The 18999-nt window shown below is 35.2% G+C and overlaps 1 protein-coding gene across 1 annotated transcript; it reads left to right on the top strand.

Annotated features, from left to right (window-relative positions):
- The first annotated feature begins 3605 nt into the window (after positions 1–3605).
- On the top strand, positions 3606–13317 carry LOC116844058 (glycine receptor subunit alpha-3). Its single transcript, XM_032815155.1, has 9 exons — positions 3606–3938; positions 4346–4490; positions 4669–4751; positions 4938–5081; positions 5158–5240; positions 5342–5476; positions 6459–6559; positions 6638–6952; positions 8267–13317. Exons 1-9 carry the CDS (start codon positions 3841–3843, stop codon positions 8411–8413), a joined length of 1251 nt encoding a protein of 416 aa, XP_032671046.1. The 5' UTR covers positions 3606–3840; the 3' UTR covers positions 8414–13317.
- The last annotated feature ends 5682 nt before the right edge of the window (positions 13318–18999 follow it).

Here is an 18999-nt window from a genome sequence, read left to right on the forward strand (position 1 = left end):
TATATATATATATATATATATATATATATATATATATATATGACGATATATGACGATCGTCATTAAGTGGTAGTACATATGACGTCATTGGTCTGTGAATTAGGACCATCATTGTTCCGTCATTTTCACGTCATTACCTCACATCATTACTGGTCAGAACTGATGAAATTTTGACGTGTACCTGCTATCTGAATCGGTCTTATTATAATATATTGGTGTCATACAATATTTGTACTAATATATTTGCTACAATATAACTGAAAACGAAAGATACGCTCTGCTAAATTATATTCGCTTATGTTCCATAAATCGCGTTGAATTTCTACCAATATCTTTCTTGTTCGTAATTAAAATATTTAAAAAATTGAAGTTAATAATCGTGTGTGCACACAATGGTCTAATTATAGCCGTAATTATAGCGAAGGAATAAATAATGTGACCACGGATATCACGGTTATGTAAATGACGACGTTCATCGTTATGCGACATTCGTTGAGTGTCACACATCGTCTTCGTCGCATCTAATAACGAGTAACAAGTTTCGTCCGCGATGTATAATGCCGAAATACACATAAACAGCAACAGCAGCAAGAAGAATCCCTACGTCGGCAGTTGCGCGACAATCGGCAATCGGTTGAAAATAATAGGCAGAACACGATGGTGTGGGTGGGCACTTGTGGCCGAGTCGAGCGTGCAAGGCATAGAGAGACAGCCTGAGGTCAGAGAAAGGGGATAGAGCGTGCTTATCATGCATCGTCGTTTCCAACTACCACGCGGAATCTGCCAGCTCTTCCTCTTCTTCTTCCTCGTCTTCCACCCCAACACACCGCCGTCATCACCGCGACATATCGCACCGTTCTCTTTCTTTTTCTCTCTTATGGCGTATACTCCTTGCTTTCCCTGTGCTGCAAACGCCTCGGCTGACGTTCGCGAAAAAAAAGAAGCACGAGAATCGCGATACGTACGTGAGCGCTCTCGGGCTACGTTTCTGAGCGCTGAGCCTCGTCGCTAATCTGCTGCGATAAACATACGCAATACAAAAGTCATCGATTGGCACTTGATTTAGAGTTTCGATTGAGGTTGATCGACGCGGTCGAGGATGATCGCTTTGTTATCTCGTGTACTCCTGTACGCGAGACGTTCTTGCGTTGTTGCATTGTTACTCCATTTCCTTTCAATTTATAACACGATCAAATATATATCTTCCATTTCGCTTCCGCTTTTCCGCGCGGTAGAACAAAGGACTATGTCGATTTTCAAGTCTCGAACGTTTAACCGCCAACGATACTTCAAATGATGTCACAGAATCTTTGACGTAATCGCTCCCTTGACCGAGCGATATCCGAGAGCCAGCACTCGTAGCACTTGTGCGATCGATTTTATCGTCGTTTGCTGCGTCGTCGATAGTCCAACTAAATGCGATGACGTGATGTTTCCCTTGGCGATCGTTCCCATTACGTATCCCATTATCATCGGTAATTCCTCATTTTCGTGAAGAATCGAATGGAAATTATTTGGACATCTCTAATCCTTAGGGTTTGTCTTTTATTTATACTCCTTCGATATGAATGTGCGTCCGTATCTGTCAGACGGGAGAAACATGACGCGTGAATATTTGGCGACGACTTGCTTGCCTCTAAAGACAGTGTGCGCGAGACGTATCGATAGGATGCAGCATGGATAGGTCGCCGCGTGGAGGTAACGGAATGCGCCAGGAAACGAATTGTACAAAGAGCACGTCGAGTGATGCGGCACAATCTCCCACACAGTATTCCCAGTGCTGTGTTGCAGGCCCAATGACCTGATTGTTGCGATTCGAAAAAAAGGTGCCTCTTTTATGTGTTTCCTCATCTAGCCAAGGACTATGAAAAAAAATAAATGTCTATGAAAAAGGTACTACTTAAATAAAATATTACCTGATTTGGTTAATTAGCAATAAACATTAAAACGGTATATGTACAGGAAAAAGATATTTTCCCTGTCGATAAAGCTGGATTTGTCGCAGAATTAAAAGTCTCAACAATAGAGATGCCAACATATACGAGAAATCTGAGTAAAGATGAGACTCGGAGACGAGACCACTCGATAAAATTGAATTAAAATTAAATAAATTTAAATAAATAAAAGAAATATAAAAGTTATCAATTAACATTCTTTATTAAATAAATGAATCTAATTTTAAATAAAATTAAGACAATTACGATACAATTTAATTAAAAAAAAAATTCCCCCTTCTTGGCGCACCTAAGCTAAAATAATAAATGTATACATATAATCAAGGAAGAAAATAAGAGTATGGAGCTAATGAGCTCGCAAGGCGGGGAATAACGAGTAATCGTATCGTGATACAGCCAAAAGCAATTAATTGCGATGCCGCTAATGAGATTGTTTGTGAGTCGGTGTTCATAAGCAAAAAGACGTATTGATATCTCGAGAAGGAAAGGAGAAAGATGAAAATATATAGAATCTTCCTTTACTTTCAAACCCTACGCATCCGTTCTTTCTCATGGATTTGTCACTTTTCCTGCTCGTTCCTCTACCCGCTATTTTGCGCACACACACATATATTTCTATACATGTGTGCACGTACACGTACGCATACGACGCGAATTGCACCTACACCCACTCGTACACATCGACACGTGTGTATACTTTCTCGATAAGTGGCCACTCGACACTATACGAGAGCCAGACGAACACGTACCTTCCCATTCGTGGCACAATTTTCGGCGATCGATATATCGAACAGCATACTGGTATCTTCAAATAGCACACTAGTTAGCGCCGTCGGAAGAGTAATAGTCGGAAGAGTAGACTTGGAAGAGTAGAGACGAACGAGATAAAGAAACGCAAGAAGACCAAAAGAGGTCCGCGCTATTATTCATTTTTACATTTTTTTCGAAATGCATGAACATGGTGGTATCAAATGTTCCAATGTGTCGTACTTACGTCGCAATCTATACAGTCTATGCCGAACAGTTTGCATAAAAATTCAGAGTGCATTCGTGAGAAGGGTCAAATCGCAAGATATGAGAAGATGAGAAAATCAGAGAGGCAATAAGATTGACTTGAAAGTTTGGGTAATCTTTGAAAAAAATTTGGGGAATTTGATCGAGATTGAAGGGATCGTCTAGCGAGCGCAATGGCGATTATGGAGAAATATATACACAAGAATACGAATAAATCGTGTCGATGACGACGGCTGATATGCCGCATTGAGACAAATTCAAGCGAAGCAAACCAATGACCGGGTATCTCCGGGGGGATTACCATCACCTCTTCCCACTTCCTCTCACCGATCCAACACGACACTCTAGATTTCTATCCGGCCTGTCTTCATGTACGTCATGAGCGAGGGTTACCCCTTCTTTCCGCAGCACTTCTTTCCTCTGTTAAGGTGGAGGTGGAGTTAGGCAGTGGCGGTAAGGTATTGCCGCTGGTCCACCACTTTTACAGCTGCTGCCGCCACCACCATCATCGCCACTACTACCACCACCACCACCACCGCCACCACCACCACCACCACCTGCACCACCTGCACCACCTCCACGTTCGCATCTATATGCAACGCGCGATGAGGATTCTGCAGATTTGACAAAGTCGTTTCAAGAACTCAGTCGTCGTCTGTCCGTTCTCGTAAATTCGGGGTAACCGATTAAGGAGCTTCAGTCTTCTGCTCGCTCAAGTCTCGCTTCCGGATTAGCACGGGACTCTCGCACTTCTTCTCTCGTCCTCTTCCTTGTTTCGTGAAGGGTGAACTCACTTTCTCGTTTTTTTCATTGTGTCGTTCTATTTACTGTGACACATACAAAAATGCGTTAAAAAGAACGAATATCAACCATGTCTACGGAAGAGATACATGTAGGGAGCGGCATGTTTTCCGCGACGCTTTCGTCCGTTTTGCTGCTTCTGCTTTTTGGCCGTGTGGTGAATGCCCAGTAAGTATCAACGCAACGTTTATTATAGTATTGCAAAATCATAGTCATAATTTTACAGTTGTTTTCCGACAAATATTGAGTCATTTTTAAATAATCAGGGATCTTAGAAAATATTGTTCAAAGGAATAAGTCAAAAGTGGATTTTTTATAACGACATTTAAAATTTATATATTATAATAAGCACATTAACAGTGATTGCGCTAAAAGTTTAACGATTATTAATTAATATTGTAGGATTGTAAGATACTGTATACGCTCACGGTGTATTATTTATACATCACAGTGTATTATATACTATTATAATTATAGTTAATTATCTCATATCGCATGATGACATATTACGAAGATAATTCGATTATATTTTCTGAACTTTAGATCACCGCAATGTTTGCTAATTAAAATTGCAGGAGAAGCTTAGAGTTCTTCGATCTTCTGCCGGAAGATCCAAAATTTTACGACAAAATGCGACCTCCCAAGAAGGATGGTCAGGCAACCGTTGTACATTTTCACGTTACTGTGATGGGGCTCGATTCCATTGACGAGAATTCAATGGTAAACGCATATTTCTAGAAAGTGCTCATTGATGAGAATTGGACCGATTTTCTCGATTTCGATTAGATCGGTTTTTCTTTTATTATTATTTGTCGTGCGTTTCACCGAGTGAATCCGAGTGAATCAGGTAGGCGGATGCGAACAATTATGTCGAACATAAGACGAATAATTTTTACAGACATACGCTGCTGACATTTTCTTCGCCCAAACATGGAAGGACAATAGACTCCGATTGCCAGAAAATATGACATCCGAGTATAGGTACTTGAAACGTTAGGTGTAACAATAATCCCTTCGATAAATATTGCAGCATTTATGTTTCTTAGACAATTTTACATTTACAATCGTTACACTGTGCTTACATATTGTTTGAGTTAGTTTTTGTTAGCTTTTGATTAACTATGCCTCCATTTGTCTCTTCACTTATATTCCTCGATGAAATTAAAGATTGTTGGAGGTCGACTGGCTGAAGAACATGTGGCGGCCCGACTCCTTCTTTAAAAACGCAAAGTCGGTGACCTTTCAAACGATGACAATACCTAATCATTATCTATGGCTATACAAGGACAAAACCATTCTTTACATGGTGAAGTGAGTTTACACAAAAAAGTGTATTACATTTTCACTATAGATACGTTTTGAGATTCTCAAATATTGGCAATTTCAGACTGACCTTAAAACTGTCTTGTGCCATGAACTTTCTCATTTATCCTCACGATACGCAGGAATGCAAACTACAAATGGAAAGTCGTAAGTCTCGCAATTGCAACTGTAAATTATACAATGTAGCAAATCCTCTCGAGCGTCATGCATTTGTATCTCACGTGCAAACAAAACAACTCGGTCAACAGTGTCGCACACGACGGACGAAATGATCTTCCAGTGGAATCCCGATGTTCCTCTCGTTGTAGACGAGAACATTGAGCTGCCCCAGTTGCAGCTCGTTAAAAATTATACAGCCGACTGTACACAAGTCTATTCCACGGGTAAGTGAATCGCGTAAATGACTGTTTAACGTCGAGTGTGACGAGCGACAACTCGCGTTCCTCTTTGAGGAACTCTCATACAAATGCGACAACGATTGGACTATTAAGGGAAAACATATTAAGGGAATGCTGAAATCGATGATGAGCTTAAAATATGTCGATAACGCACAGAAGATCGTCACTAACATAATATTTCTTGTACATACAGAATTTACGTAAATATGCCAGTATTCTGTCAGTCCCCTTAAGGAGATGTGAAGCTGAAAATTTCACCGATAGAATACTGACAGTTTTTACAAATTTTACGTCGTATTGGTTGTGCAGAGTTATAAATGCTTTTACGCAATGAAAGTACATGCAAAAATAAATAGGAGCATTGCTCAATATGTAAAAACGAAAACGGAAAAAGAATTTTTAATGTAAAATCTCAAGTCAGTTAACATAATGTTTGCCTAATCCAAAAATTTCGCAGCTTGTATATACGGAAATGGTGAATGCTCTAAACAGAAAATTTTTGAAGAACATTACCTGTATCTTTGCATCTGAATTCGGAAGCTTAGAAATATCTAAAACATTTGCAGAAAGATTTCTGCGTCGTTAGGTTTTCCGCTATAAAATATAATAAAATAAAGCGATACATATTTACGTAAGTTCTGTATGTATCAAAAATATAAAGAGGAAAGCATGATTAGTGATCTCTAAATCGTCTCTGCGTTATCGACATTGTTCGAGTTCGTCATCGAATACTTTAGTATTCCCTTAAGAAACGCAGAAACGCGATGAATGTCAACACTCGCATGCGAAACAATTTCTCCTCGCGTTTTATGAGCACAGTGTTTGGTTGTCGCGCAACATTATTCCAAGCGCGAGAGTCAAGACTCTTCGTCCGAGCAGAGCCATGCGTTGATATCACTTGAGTTTAGACAAGTATCGAGTGCAATGTTTAATCTACGATTATCGTTTCTCGATCTACGATTACTAGGTAACTTCACTTGCCTCGAGGTCGTATTCGTGTTAAAGCGACGTCTCGGTTATTACCTGTTCCACACCTACATTCCAACGTGCTTGATCGTCATTATGTCGGTGAGTAGAGGCGACGAAATCTCACGTCAATGCGTCAGTGCGCTTGTCATGAAAAATTGTCGATGGTTTTGAGTGCAGTGGGTCTCGTTCTGGATAAAACCCGAGGCCGCGCCCGCCAGAGTCACCCTAGGGGTCACCTCGTTACTCACCCTGTCTACGCAACACGCCAAGAGCCAAGCCTCGTTACCGCCTGTTTCGTACTTGAAGGCTGTTGACGCCTTCATGTCGGTTTGCACGGTGTTTGTGTTCATGGCGCTGATGGAGTATTGTCTGGTGAACATCGTTCTCGGTGATTCGGATGCGCCCGCGAAATCCGCGCCTCCACCACCGCCCCCGACCTCAAGTACCGCAGACTCGGCTAAACTCGATAAGATCTTCGATATCGCTACCAAGGTAACGCCTGGATGAAGATTAGCATCACCGGAGGCAGCCTGAGATCGATTTCTCCATCTCTCGCGGAGAATCTCCGGACTGGTTGATATATTGAACGTCGCCGATATATATTGGACCAATTGAAAAGTTCGATTCGATTTTCTGTTTTCTTTTTTATTTTCTAAACCAATCACGTTTGACGATAGGGATATACAAATACTGCGACATATTGGAAAGAGTATAGAGGCAACGATCACTTGGTAGTTGATAAATCATTTGTTTCCACACGGAAAGAAATAATTTGCTGCAGCAGCAAACTAATTTACTACATACAAACAGTTAAATATTCGTTATATACAGTTAGTTAAATATTAAATATATAATTCGCTGTGTTAGCTACTTTTTTTTACTGCAAAAATCTATTTTCTTGCTATGATAACAAGAAAATCTGCTCCTACAACATGAAAAGTGGCTAACGTAGCAAATTTGTTACAGATGGACAACTAAACATAATTTACTGCTTTAGCTATTTTTTTTTTGTTGCAGGAGCAGATTTTCTTGTTATCATAGCAAGAAAATTGGCTTCTGTAGCAAAGAAAAAGTGCCTAATACAACAAATTATGTTTAATTGTCCATATGTAGCAGATCTTTTTTTCCGTGCATTGAATGCGAACAAATCAAAATGATCGAAATTTTATCCAAAAATGCAACAACTTTGTGATTGATCCAATGGACCTCGAATCAAGGATTATTTTACAGAGAAAAAGAAGGAGAAGGGCAAAGAGATATTCGATAGAAATTATGAAATTATTTCTTTTAATTGTTAGACTATCGATCTCAGGCTCCCCTACCTTGGACCACTCTTATGCCTCGAAACGACGAGCGCGATGTTGTTAATAACAATTAAAGGAAATTTAACTTTCAATTTTGCAGTTGATATCTGGAGGATATCGATTTATTATGCATTGTTAAAATTCTCAAAGTTAGTTATAGTCATTAGTTATAACGCTAAAAATGTACGAGTGACATCACTATTGTGTATCTTCGAGAATTCTTATTAAACTTTTCTTCGAGAACTTTTGTTAAACTTTGCACAACATTTATTGCAATCGTGTACTACTGCATTAAAATCCGCGTAACGTGAGAAGTTCTTTCTCTCAACGTCAATAATATGGACATTTTCGTAACAGTGCGTTTCGCAGCGCTTGTCGTTATTCGTTGCTTCCAAATCATATCCTGCTCTCCGAGGCATGGGAGACAGTCTGCATGGTGATGGTTCAAGTTGTGATCGTTGTCGCACAGGAATACGCAATGTTGTTATCTTGCCGATCGCAGAAATCACCGGCTGCCCTGCCACCCACTCCTGCACAAAGGGCGCGGATACGAGCTCTCAACATCGACCGCTTCTCGCGCGTTTTCTTCCCCTTTTTATTCACCGTTTTGAACGTCACCTACTGGATAATGTTCGCTGAGTACATTTAAAGGATAGTGACGGGGTCACTTGCGGAAGCTTGTCCGACTGTCAATGCTTGGAGAAATGCGAGGGAACAAACGAGAAGAAAAGTTCTCTTTGCGACAGGGACGACAAAGATGCTTATCGGTGATGGAACTAGCGGAATCGATACGTAGGTATACAATTTTTCTGAAAAAATTTGTTTATCGTTTAAAGAGTTTAATCTGAGAATGAATTCTGATAAAATTAACAGATAGATTCGCGTTTAAAATGTTGGAATAAGTGTTGAAGGATAATTGCGACGGAAAGTATAATTAGCGCAAATAATAAGGATAAAATTTAGTGATAAAGAAGTAACGTTAACATACGCATGTAAAGGTTTTAAAAATGCTTCTCTTACTAACTTACTACTTACTTACTTACTTACACACACACACACATTCTCTCTCTCTCTCTCTCTCTCTCTCTCTCTCTCTCTCTCTCTCTCTCTCTCTTTCTCTCTCTTTCCCTCTATTTCAGGCTTCCTAGTTTATTGAAACCACTAATCCAGAAATTAATAGTCGAAACATAACAAAATCGATATCAGCTATGATTTTTTGGACCATCCAACTAGATTCTTCATTGATTTACAAAAGAAGATCAATGCTATATAGACGACAATTCTGTGTTTATCGATGTTGATATGATGATTAATCGATATCTAGTTACCATATCGTTAATTCTACACGTAGAGAAAAAGGATTAGCCGAAGAAATTAATATATAGCCTGTGGCAACAAAGAAGCAAAGTAGAGACAATTAACGTGGCAAAATCTTTTGAATTTTACACTTTAATTTTGTGATTACAAAAATATTTAACTTGAAAAAATTTCTTGCTACTGACGAGATTCGAACTGAAGTTTTTGAGATTATAAGTCAGGTATCTTACGTGCTGCGATAATCTTTCTGTTCGTAAATATGATAGTATAACTGGCACACTAATATTAGGTGTACAAATAAATTAGGTGTCTTTAAATTCAATCAATTATAATTCTATTTTAAATTAATATTTTTTCCCACTGTTTTGGAGCTTTGAAGTGTTGATCTTAACTTTTTAAACGTACCATATAACTTGACTCTGCTTGCGACATAACCTCAAAAAACAGTAGTTTGCACCAGCATGGCTTCTCAGAAGGAGCATATTAAGCCCTGTACTTTTTCCGCATTCTAATTAAAGAAAAATGCTACTAAGGCTACTAAAATTTGCTACGCTTTATATGAAAATGCGGTGATCCATAAAATGTGTAGAAAGTAGTTTCAAAAGTTTTAAAGTAGCAATTTTGATTTTACTGATGCAGAACGCAGTGAAATACCAAAAAAATTGAGGAAGAATTAGAGCAGATATACCAAAAAATTGAGGAAGAATTAGAGCAGATATCAAATAAAAATCTTTGTTAAACGTACCAGAAACTTGCTGAGGAACTCGGTGTAATTTAATACTACTTCGGTGTAATTTAATAACTATTTCCGTTCGCTTAAAGAAGCTTGGGAGAATATAAAAGGCAGGCCATTGGGTCCCTCATGTCTTCAGCTTCGAAAACAAAGTGATACGAAAACACTGACACGACAATGTTCCTACTATTACGATTCAAACAAAAGGATTTTCTTCATAAAATTATAACTAAAGATAAAAAATGGGTATTATACGACAACCTCAAAAGACGTGGGTTTATCTGGGTGAACTATCAACAAGTACTGTTAAACCGAATATTTACACTAAAAAGTATTGCTGTGTATTTTGTGGGATTTCAAAAGTGTTCTTTATTATTTAAATTGCTCAAATTCGGTGGGACTGTTACTTCTGAGCTATTACCAGCAACAAATGATTAATTTGAGTAATGCAATTGAGCAAAAAAGACTATTTATCAGTAGTAGTGAAACTAAACAGGTGATTTTCTACACATACACGACAACGCGCGGCCACATAACACGGCAAAAGCAACTTTGAAAATCATCTCTTCTCTAAGTTGGGAAATGCTCCCTTATGCGGTTTATTCTCAGACCTTGCCCTCTCGGATTATTACCTGTTTCGATCGCTGTAGCATCACCTGGTCGATTCCCACTTCAAATTTCTCGAAGAGGTCGAAAAAAGTATTATTGACTTTATTGGATCAAAACCACCATCTTTTTATCGAAACGAAGTTCGTCAAATGTTTGAAAGATAGCTGAAATGTGTGGAAAATAATGGGGACTATTTCGAAAATTAATATGTTTTTTATTTTTTTGTAAATAAACGTCAAAATCATGCTCCGAAAAGGCTCCGAATTTATTTGTACACCTAATATATAATTTTTCAATTATATTATTTAATGTGTTATAAAAAAATAAAGAATTAGAATAAAACGTTATATTTTCTGCAGTTTTATTGTCAATTTAATTAAAATTATGGAAAAAAACATCAACTAGTTTTATCTTTAATCGAGTTATTTAATAGTTATAACTTTTTATATCACTCCTTATATGTAGTGTTAATCAGTTAACGACAGAATACTAGTGCGCGTAAAACAGTAGGATGAGCCATGTAATTTCTTATAGTCAAAAGTTCGAAAGTGCATAAGATATTTAAGAATAACTGCCACTTTTCGAATTCGTTGAATTCGTGCTAAAATGCGCATTTAATTTCAGCTAATATATATGTATCTCGCAAAGAATTCACTTTAACTCTAATAACCAATTCTTAGTGATGACAGAAAAACGGTTAATCTTTTAACTCAACTTGAATTAAATACTGAAATTTAATTGATGTTACTAAATCTTCTTTTTATTGTGTATAGTTAATGTAAAATAGTTAATGTTATTGTGTATAGTTAATAGCTAAAAAGTTGTAACACTTTTTTGCTATGCATTTTGAAATACAAAAGTATAGCCGATACCCTTATAGAAATATCATACTAAGAATCATTGATAATTACTTATTATCCAGTATTTTTAATACTGAAAATAAGTAATTATCAATGATTCTTAGTATGATATTTCTATAAGGGTATCCAGTAGAAGAATTTGTTTCTTCAGGAATTCTTAAGAGATAGATTTTTCTACTGGATACGCGACTCAGCAAACATAATTATGTAATTGTTATATTGCCGTAATATAACGAAATATAATGTGCAATATAACATGTGCATTACATGTAATATACACATTAGTTATGATTTCCCTTACAGAAATATCATACTAAGAATTATTGATAATTACTTATTTTCAGTATTAAAAATACTGGATAATAAGTAATTATCAATGATTCTTAGTATGATATTTCTATAAGGGTTCTCTCTCAATATTACAGCTATATGATAAAAATATGACGTGTTACTAAAATTGTATATAGCTGTTACACATATCGATCACTGAAATGTTATATAACTGGAATAGCATCTGGAAAGTCCTGAACATGTCCAGGTTACCTTTTGTATATGTGTGTGTGTGTGTGTGTGTGTGTGTGTGTGTGCGCGCGCGCGTGCGCGCGTATCTCTAAGCTATTACCACTTATTCGTTCTCACCTCTATAAACATTTCCATAGGAGATTCAATTATTACTGTAACAGTAATTGTCACTGATCAAAAAGTGTGTGACTTCATTATAAGAGTGAGTTCTACGATTCAAGTTTTGTTGTTTTATATGTTCTTATGCGCGTTGTAGTTTACGTATGAAAATATATAGGAAAACTAATGAATGATCCAATACCGGATATAAAAATGTCACATAACATAGATGTATTGCAAATAATATACTTGCTAACATGTATGTAACATGTTATATTTCAATTATGTTGCTGTTATACCATTATAACCAGTAAATAATAGAATAATATATAAGGTGTTCCAGACCTTCGAAGCTTTCGTGGAAGCATAGTATGAATTGAGATGAAAGGTCTGATATCGTTCAGTGATATTTGCAGTAATTATCGAGATATTAATTAAAAAAAATTTCTGAATCATGATCACGCGAGATATGAATGATATAGGACTTTTATGTTCATCTTAGTGTTTATCTTGATCCGTACTATATCTCCATGAAAGTTTCGGAAATTATTCTGGGACATCCTGTGTAACAATTCTAAAATAGAGTTATACTGCAGTTATAAAAGGAAATTATGCAACTGTAATATCAATAACGTATAACAGCCATTTTATTACGTCTTACTTTTATGTCATATAATAGTTACATTCGGTGTTTGTTGGGAAAAAAGATATTTTGCGAAACTTATTGAAATAATCCACACAGCAGAGGTGTCCAAAATATATCATAGGGTTATCCTAAAGATATATTTGAGATATGTGATATCTTCAAGATATCCCTATGATGTATTTGGGACATTCTTGCTGTGTGGGAAGAGTGTATTGCAACATTTAGCTACTCATTGTTTATCGTGAATATCTAGTTGATTATTTATAGCTTATCTGCATTTTATTTTCATAATTTAATTATATAAGATATTCGGTAATAAACACGACAACGACGTGTTGATACCGTTATATCGTTGAGATATGCAAAGGAAGATCATATTTCGTCGATATTATGTCAATGTATAATTGAACTACAGTTATCTATATGATGTCTAGAAGATACTATATAAGTATTGACAGATAGTTGACGATATATTCGGAATCGTATTTAAATCAAATAGATACATCGATTCGATTTGAAATGATATAAGATGGGGGAGGGAGGAAAAGGGAATAACTCGTCAGCATCTATCTAGAGGTCTGTTCTTTTTCTCTATACTGGCGGCACTAATAAAGCGGGGTCTACAATAGAAGTCGTAGAGTCGTAAGTCATAGACATTGATCAATCGCGGTCGATTATTCTTCTCGTACCCGACTATCATTGATCAATTTCTACGATTTACAACTTTATCCCTTATAGAAATATCATACTAAGAATCATTGATAATTACTTATTTTCAGTATTAAAAATACTGGATAATAAGTAATTATCAATGATTCTTAGTATGATATTTCTATAAGAGATGACTTCTATTAAGGTCGTTCTACATTAGTTGCAAATCAATTGCAACTCTTGTTGCGATAGCCAATCAGAAGCGTCAATAGCACCATTAATGCTTCTAATTTACTGTCGCAATAAGAATTGTGTCTACTTGCGATAGGCTTGCAATTAATGTAGAACGACCTTTATAGACCTCGCTTAACGCAGGATTCATATCGCGAATATGGAGAATTGAATTCTCTATTAGAAAACTGTTCTCTTATTGGATATCGGACGTCGTACGTCGGACATCGACGCAGTGTGAATCCTGCATAAGTCTATGCTATCTCTAGCCGTATGACTGGGGGGCTACGCCCCCCAGACTCCCCACACCGCGACGGGGGGGCCCGAGTCTGTTGTTCTAAAACTATAAACAAAAAGTTATAAAGAAAAGAAATTTCGCAAATACGGTATAGTTTGTTCACACTGTACATATAAAATGTATAGCTTAGAAATGTAATGAAAAAAGATATTTTTTCTAAAGAGTGGGAATTTCTCATAAAAGACTGCGTCCCGCCCCTCCCCCCCCCCTGCCGCGATGCGGCGTAGCCCTCCAGTCACACGGTTAAGGACAGGCACCTTTTTTATTAATACGCGCATAATACATGTACTATACGTATTTATATGTGTACATTACTCTACTCTTATAGAAATGTAATACTGATAAGTAATAATTTGGCCAGTGATAATTACTGTCGTTCAATAATTTTATTACTCGTACGAGTAATAAAATTATTGAACGACAGTAATTATCACTGGCCAAATTATTACTTATCAGTATTACATTTCTATAAGGGTATGCAGTGTCGCAAAACTACATGGCATTAATAAAACTTTTTTTGTTAATAACTTTTTAATAAACAACAAGCAGCGGTTAGAACTTTTTGAAGGTTACTCAGGAGGATGACTTCTACAACATATGTCAAAGTCAAGTATGTCAACATATGTCATTGAAGCTGACTTCCCTAAAGTGAATAATTACCAAATCTACAAGCAATTTTTGTAACGGTAATAATTATAAAATCACGATGTGTTTCAATTGGTAATTTAAGAACGAATTTATTGTTTTGTACCCTTATAGAAATATCATACTAAGAATCATTGATAATTACTTATTTTCAGTATTAAAAATACTGGATAATAAGTAATTATCAATGATTCTTAGTATGATATTTCTATAAGGGTTAGGTTTTTAGATAAATTATTCATTATATTTCAATGATATACACATAAGTAAATGTTGTTTTCTCCAAGTAATATTCTTGTTTCTATGAAAAATGTGTACTAGTTTTCGTGAATAAATGGAAAGTATTTCGTTTGATTAGACGACACCCTTATAGAAATATCATACTAAGAATCATTGATAATTACTTATTTTCAGTATTAAAAATACTGGATAATAAGTAATTGTCAATGATTCTTAGTATGATATTTCTATAAGGGCAATCGCAACGTTCGTAGCGTACGCTAAGATTGCATACTAATCGTTACGAATTTAGAAAATGCTATCGCGCTTACTCAGTTTTCCAAAAAGCTTTGTTCACACATTATGCAAAATTCGTACTCTGACGCGAAAATCTAACAGAAGACACGATATCGGCTGTTCATAATGTCGCGAAACTAACCGCGTATATAATATATAAATCAAATCTCGAATCTTGACTTTTAAGTATTATAAGCAAAAGTGTTGCAAGTAATTAAACTTTGCACCATCGAAATTTATTGTAATAAGCAACAATGAATGTTTCACTTACGTCTATATTGTACAATTGTAACGTTAAAAATATGTATAATAAAGAACAATTAATTTCTCGTCAATGTCGATCATGTCAAGTATAACCTTTGATACCATGAATCTCCTTTCCATACAGCACAGTAATGTTGAATCAATATTAAAAGAATGTTAAATTGCAACAATGTCAATATTGCAGCAACATTGAGAAACATTGAATCAACGTTGCACAAACCTTGATATAATGTAAAAATGTCCGTGATTGTTGATTTTTCCTTGACATTTCAACATCTTATTTATTTTTATTGTTTCATAATAAAAAACTAATTCCTAATTTTCTCATGTCTTATGCTAGAAATCTATCTAATCTAATTTTTTCATGTCTACTGCTAGAAATCGAATATTGTCAAAACTTTCGTGAATCCTTTCCTCGATAACTTCGAATCCGAAGCGGTATGCCGGTCCACCCCCATCTATGCTAACTGCGTTGCTTGACCTGACGATCGAGCGGCACGCGGTGATTCTAATGACTCTAAATATGTTCTTACAATTTACGTTTATAAAATATATACTTACAGTTCACAGTATATTATAACGTATCTAGTAAATACATACGTTGATTCGCCTATTTTATTTAATATCTTTAAAGTTGATGTAGTTATTTGCAAAATGACTTTAACCATTCCTTCCAGTTTAATGTTTTTTATGCATTTTTTGTTATCGATACAGCTTGCGTTAGACTCTATATAATAGAGAATATTATGAAATAAAAGAATATTCAGGGTTTGCGCAAAATTGCTTAAACACATTTCAATTTTACACATAAATAATAAGAAAAATATATATGATTATGTTATATTGTAATATAATATGTATAATACATATATTAATATAATAAAATTTAATAATAACTTATTTGATTAATATTATTATATAATAACAAATTTTTTCTTAATATTATCAATAATATAATTTTTAATGCTCCTTAAATATTGTTGCAAAAAATTGTATTTTTTATTTAATATATATTCACCATTGCAGCAATATCTTGTAATTAAAGTAGAAAAATCAATATATATATTCAATGTAGAAAAAACATCCGCACTTTTATCTTCAACGTTGCAACGTCTCATCAACGTTTTTTCAACGTTCTGTGTTATATGAGTTGTTGTTAAAATGTGTGTTTGATCTTCCTACTGTAATAGTTTGGAAAATTCAAGGATTCTCGACAAAGAATGTAGCTATAATATAACTTAAATATCTGACAACACGGTGACAACACAATAAGAAGTAATAGATGTTTTACGTTAATAAACATTTACAACATTTTGTAAATATATTATGCTTTAGTAAGCTTAAAATATTCACTATCCTAAATATTCAGTATCCTATAAGGATACATTATATAAGCATGAATTGTAAGAACATTGTTGGAGTCATCAGAGTCACCGCGTGCGCGCTCGATCGTCAGGTTAAGCAATAGTTTAATGCGGTCAGGACATGGATGATGGGGTGACCAGTGGGGGTATACTGCTTGGGATCAAAAATGATCGCTGGAGGATTTCATGAAAGTTTGGAGTGTATTATTTGATAACCTTCGATACGTAGTAGTTTATGAAACATGAGAAAACTAGGAATATATAAGTATATTTTTTTAAATATTTATGATTTTCTCACAGTAATATCATTGTGATTTTCACCATTATATTACTGTGATGCATTTATCGCGGACATTTTAATATTACTGTGATATCTTAGTAATATTCCAGCATTATTTCTGTTATATTCCCTGGCAATATTGCAATGAAAATATAATATTGCTGTGATATTTCTGCGATATTACATGCTGTGTGGGACTTTAACGGAGTCAAGACATGGGTAGTATGCCGTTTGGGATCGAAATTATTGAAGGAAGATTCACGAAAGTTTGCAGTGTTTATTGACAATCTTCGATACCTAGTGGTTTATGAGACATAAGAAAATAAGGAATTAAAAATATATTTTTTTAAATATTATAACTTTCTCATTTTTCATCTTTGCACAATAATTCTCAGTATTTGATTACCATCAATATTTAACAGTGATTTTATTATCAATATTCGTCAGAAATTAAGTACTGGCCAAAAATTATTGAATTACTGGTAATACTTAATCACTAATAATTTTTCAGTATTTCTTAGTATGATATTCTGTGTATATATAGGTTATATATATATATATATATATTGTATTCCAATATTGCTATGATATTACAATGTAATCTTTCCAAGACATTTTACCGTTGTTGCAATATTATAGTAATGTTACAGTCATATTTCGCAATGTATTTGCAATGTTGTAATCTTGCAATGAAATATTTCTGCAACTTTTCTGCAATGTTTCTGTGCTATATGGGTGAGAACTAAGTGTTGCTGCATTGAAGTGTACGAAAATTATTAACAGTTCAATATGTAATAATTATCTTTAATATCGTAAAATCTGACATATGTTTCGACTGTTAGTAAAATTATATACTGTTGTTTTCAATTCCCATTATTTGTTCATACTCCTCACTGAAAAGATAATTTGACGAAGATATAATTAATTGTGCAAAATTCATCATATGCTGCCCTTATAGAAATATCATACTAAGAATCATTTATTAATTACTTATTTTCAGTATTTTTACTAATTAATTTCAGTATTAATACTGAAAATAAGTAATTAATCAATGATCTGAATTAATCAATGATCTTGGTATGATATTTCTATAAAGGTGTGTATTGCCATCTAGTGGCGTTGGACAAGAAGGTTATGGAACGAAGTCATCGTCAGTAAAAAGGAAATCTGTTGGCTCGTGTGTACCTTTATTCTCCTCCTACCATCAACCCCACCAAAATGAACCGCAGGATCGTAGCACCCACGCACTCGACAAACATTTTGTTGTTCATTTTTCATTTATTTGTCATTTTATATGTCAGAACAAGACTAATATAAAAATACAATTGTTATAAATTGATATAAATAGTATGGGACAACATGATTTTGCAATGAGAGAGAGAGAGAGAGAAAGACAGACAGAGAGAGAAAGAGAGAGGGAGATTTTCCTCTTCTTTTAGAAATTCTGAATCACGTTATAAGAGGCATAAAAAATATAAAAATATATCGTCAAAATATAGGATATTCGAAATATAATGAAAAATAATAAATACATATTCATCTTGAATGCTGAGCTTCTTGAATGTTGAATTCTACCTAAATATACTTTTGACATTTTGTCGTAATTCTTGAGCTGATCGTTGAGTTGTAGTTAGTTCTCCTAATTGAACAGAATTAATTCCAAGAGCAGAATTGGCAGAACGAGAAGTAAGAATATTTGTATTCTGTTTGTTCGTTGCCGCGAACAGGCCGACATAACAAATCAGTACATTTGCGTAGAGAAACGGAAAGTGGGATCGTCGCGAAGGAAGGAAGCATAGCGTGGGCCGCCTTATCTATAGTACGTACCCTAGCTACGATAGCAGGATGCTGTTGCCTCCTCTTCCTCATCTCGCCTTTCCAGGGCAGTTCATTGCTTCCCGTCCTCTTCCGCCGCGCGTCAAGATACGCGTCATCGAAGATTTGTAAAATCGGAGCACAGCACGGAGCGTACGATTAAGTATTATCTATATAATGTCGTGTACTCTGACGAAATAATTATTCGATTAAGACACTGAAGCACTGATACATTACAGATATTTAGATTGTGATTGAAAAAGCAAAATTTTCTTTGGATCTTAAATTTTAATAGATCTCTCAATTTCTTTATATTAAACATGATTTTTTTCAAAACAGATCTAAAAATGCATCAAAATATGATTTGTTCTTTTGTTTATAACAA

The sequence above is a fragment of the Odontomachus brunneus genome, unplaced genomic scaffold (genome assembly GCF_010583005.1).
Source record: "Odontomachus brunneus isolate Ranch 3 - 2012 unplaced genomic scaffold, Obru_v1 Obru_scaffold_039, whole genome shotgun sequence".
Classification (NCBI taxonomy): domain Eukaryota; kingdom Metazoa; phylum Arthropoda; class Insecta; order Hymenoptera; family Formicidae; genus Odontomachus; species Odontomachus brunneus.

Excerpts from the sequence above, each read along its gene's own strand:
- LOC116844058 (XM_032815155.1), top strand. The coding sequence starts at position 3,841 with ATGTCTACGGAAGAGATACATGTAGGGAGCGGCATGTTTTCCGCGACG. Across the intron at positions 4,491-4,668 it reads CCATTGACGAGAATTCAATG|ACATACGCTGCTGACATTTT; the intron begins GTAAACGCATAT and ends TAATTTTTACAG. Across the intron at positions 6,560-6,637 it reads GCTTGATCGTCATTATGTCG|TGGGTCTCGTTCTGGATAAA; the intron begins GTGAGTAGAGGC and ends TTTTGAGTGCAG.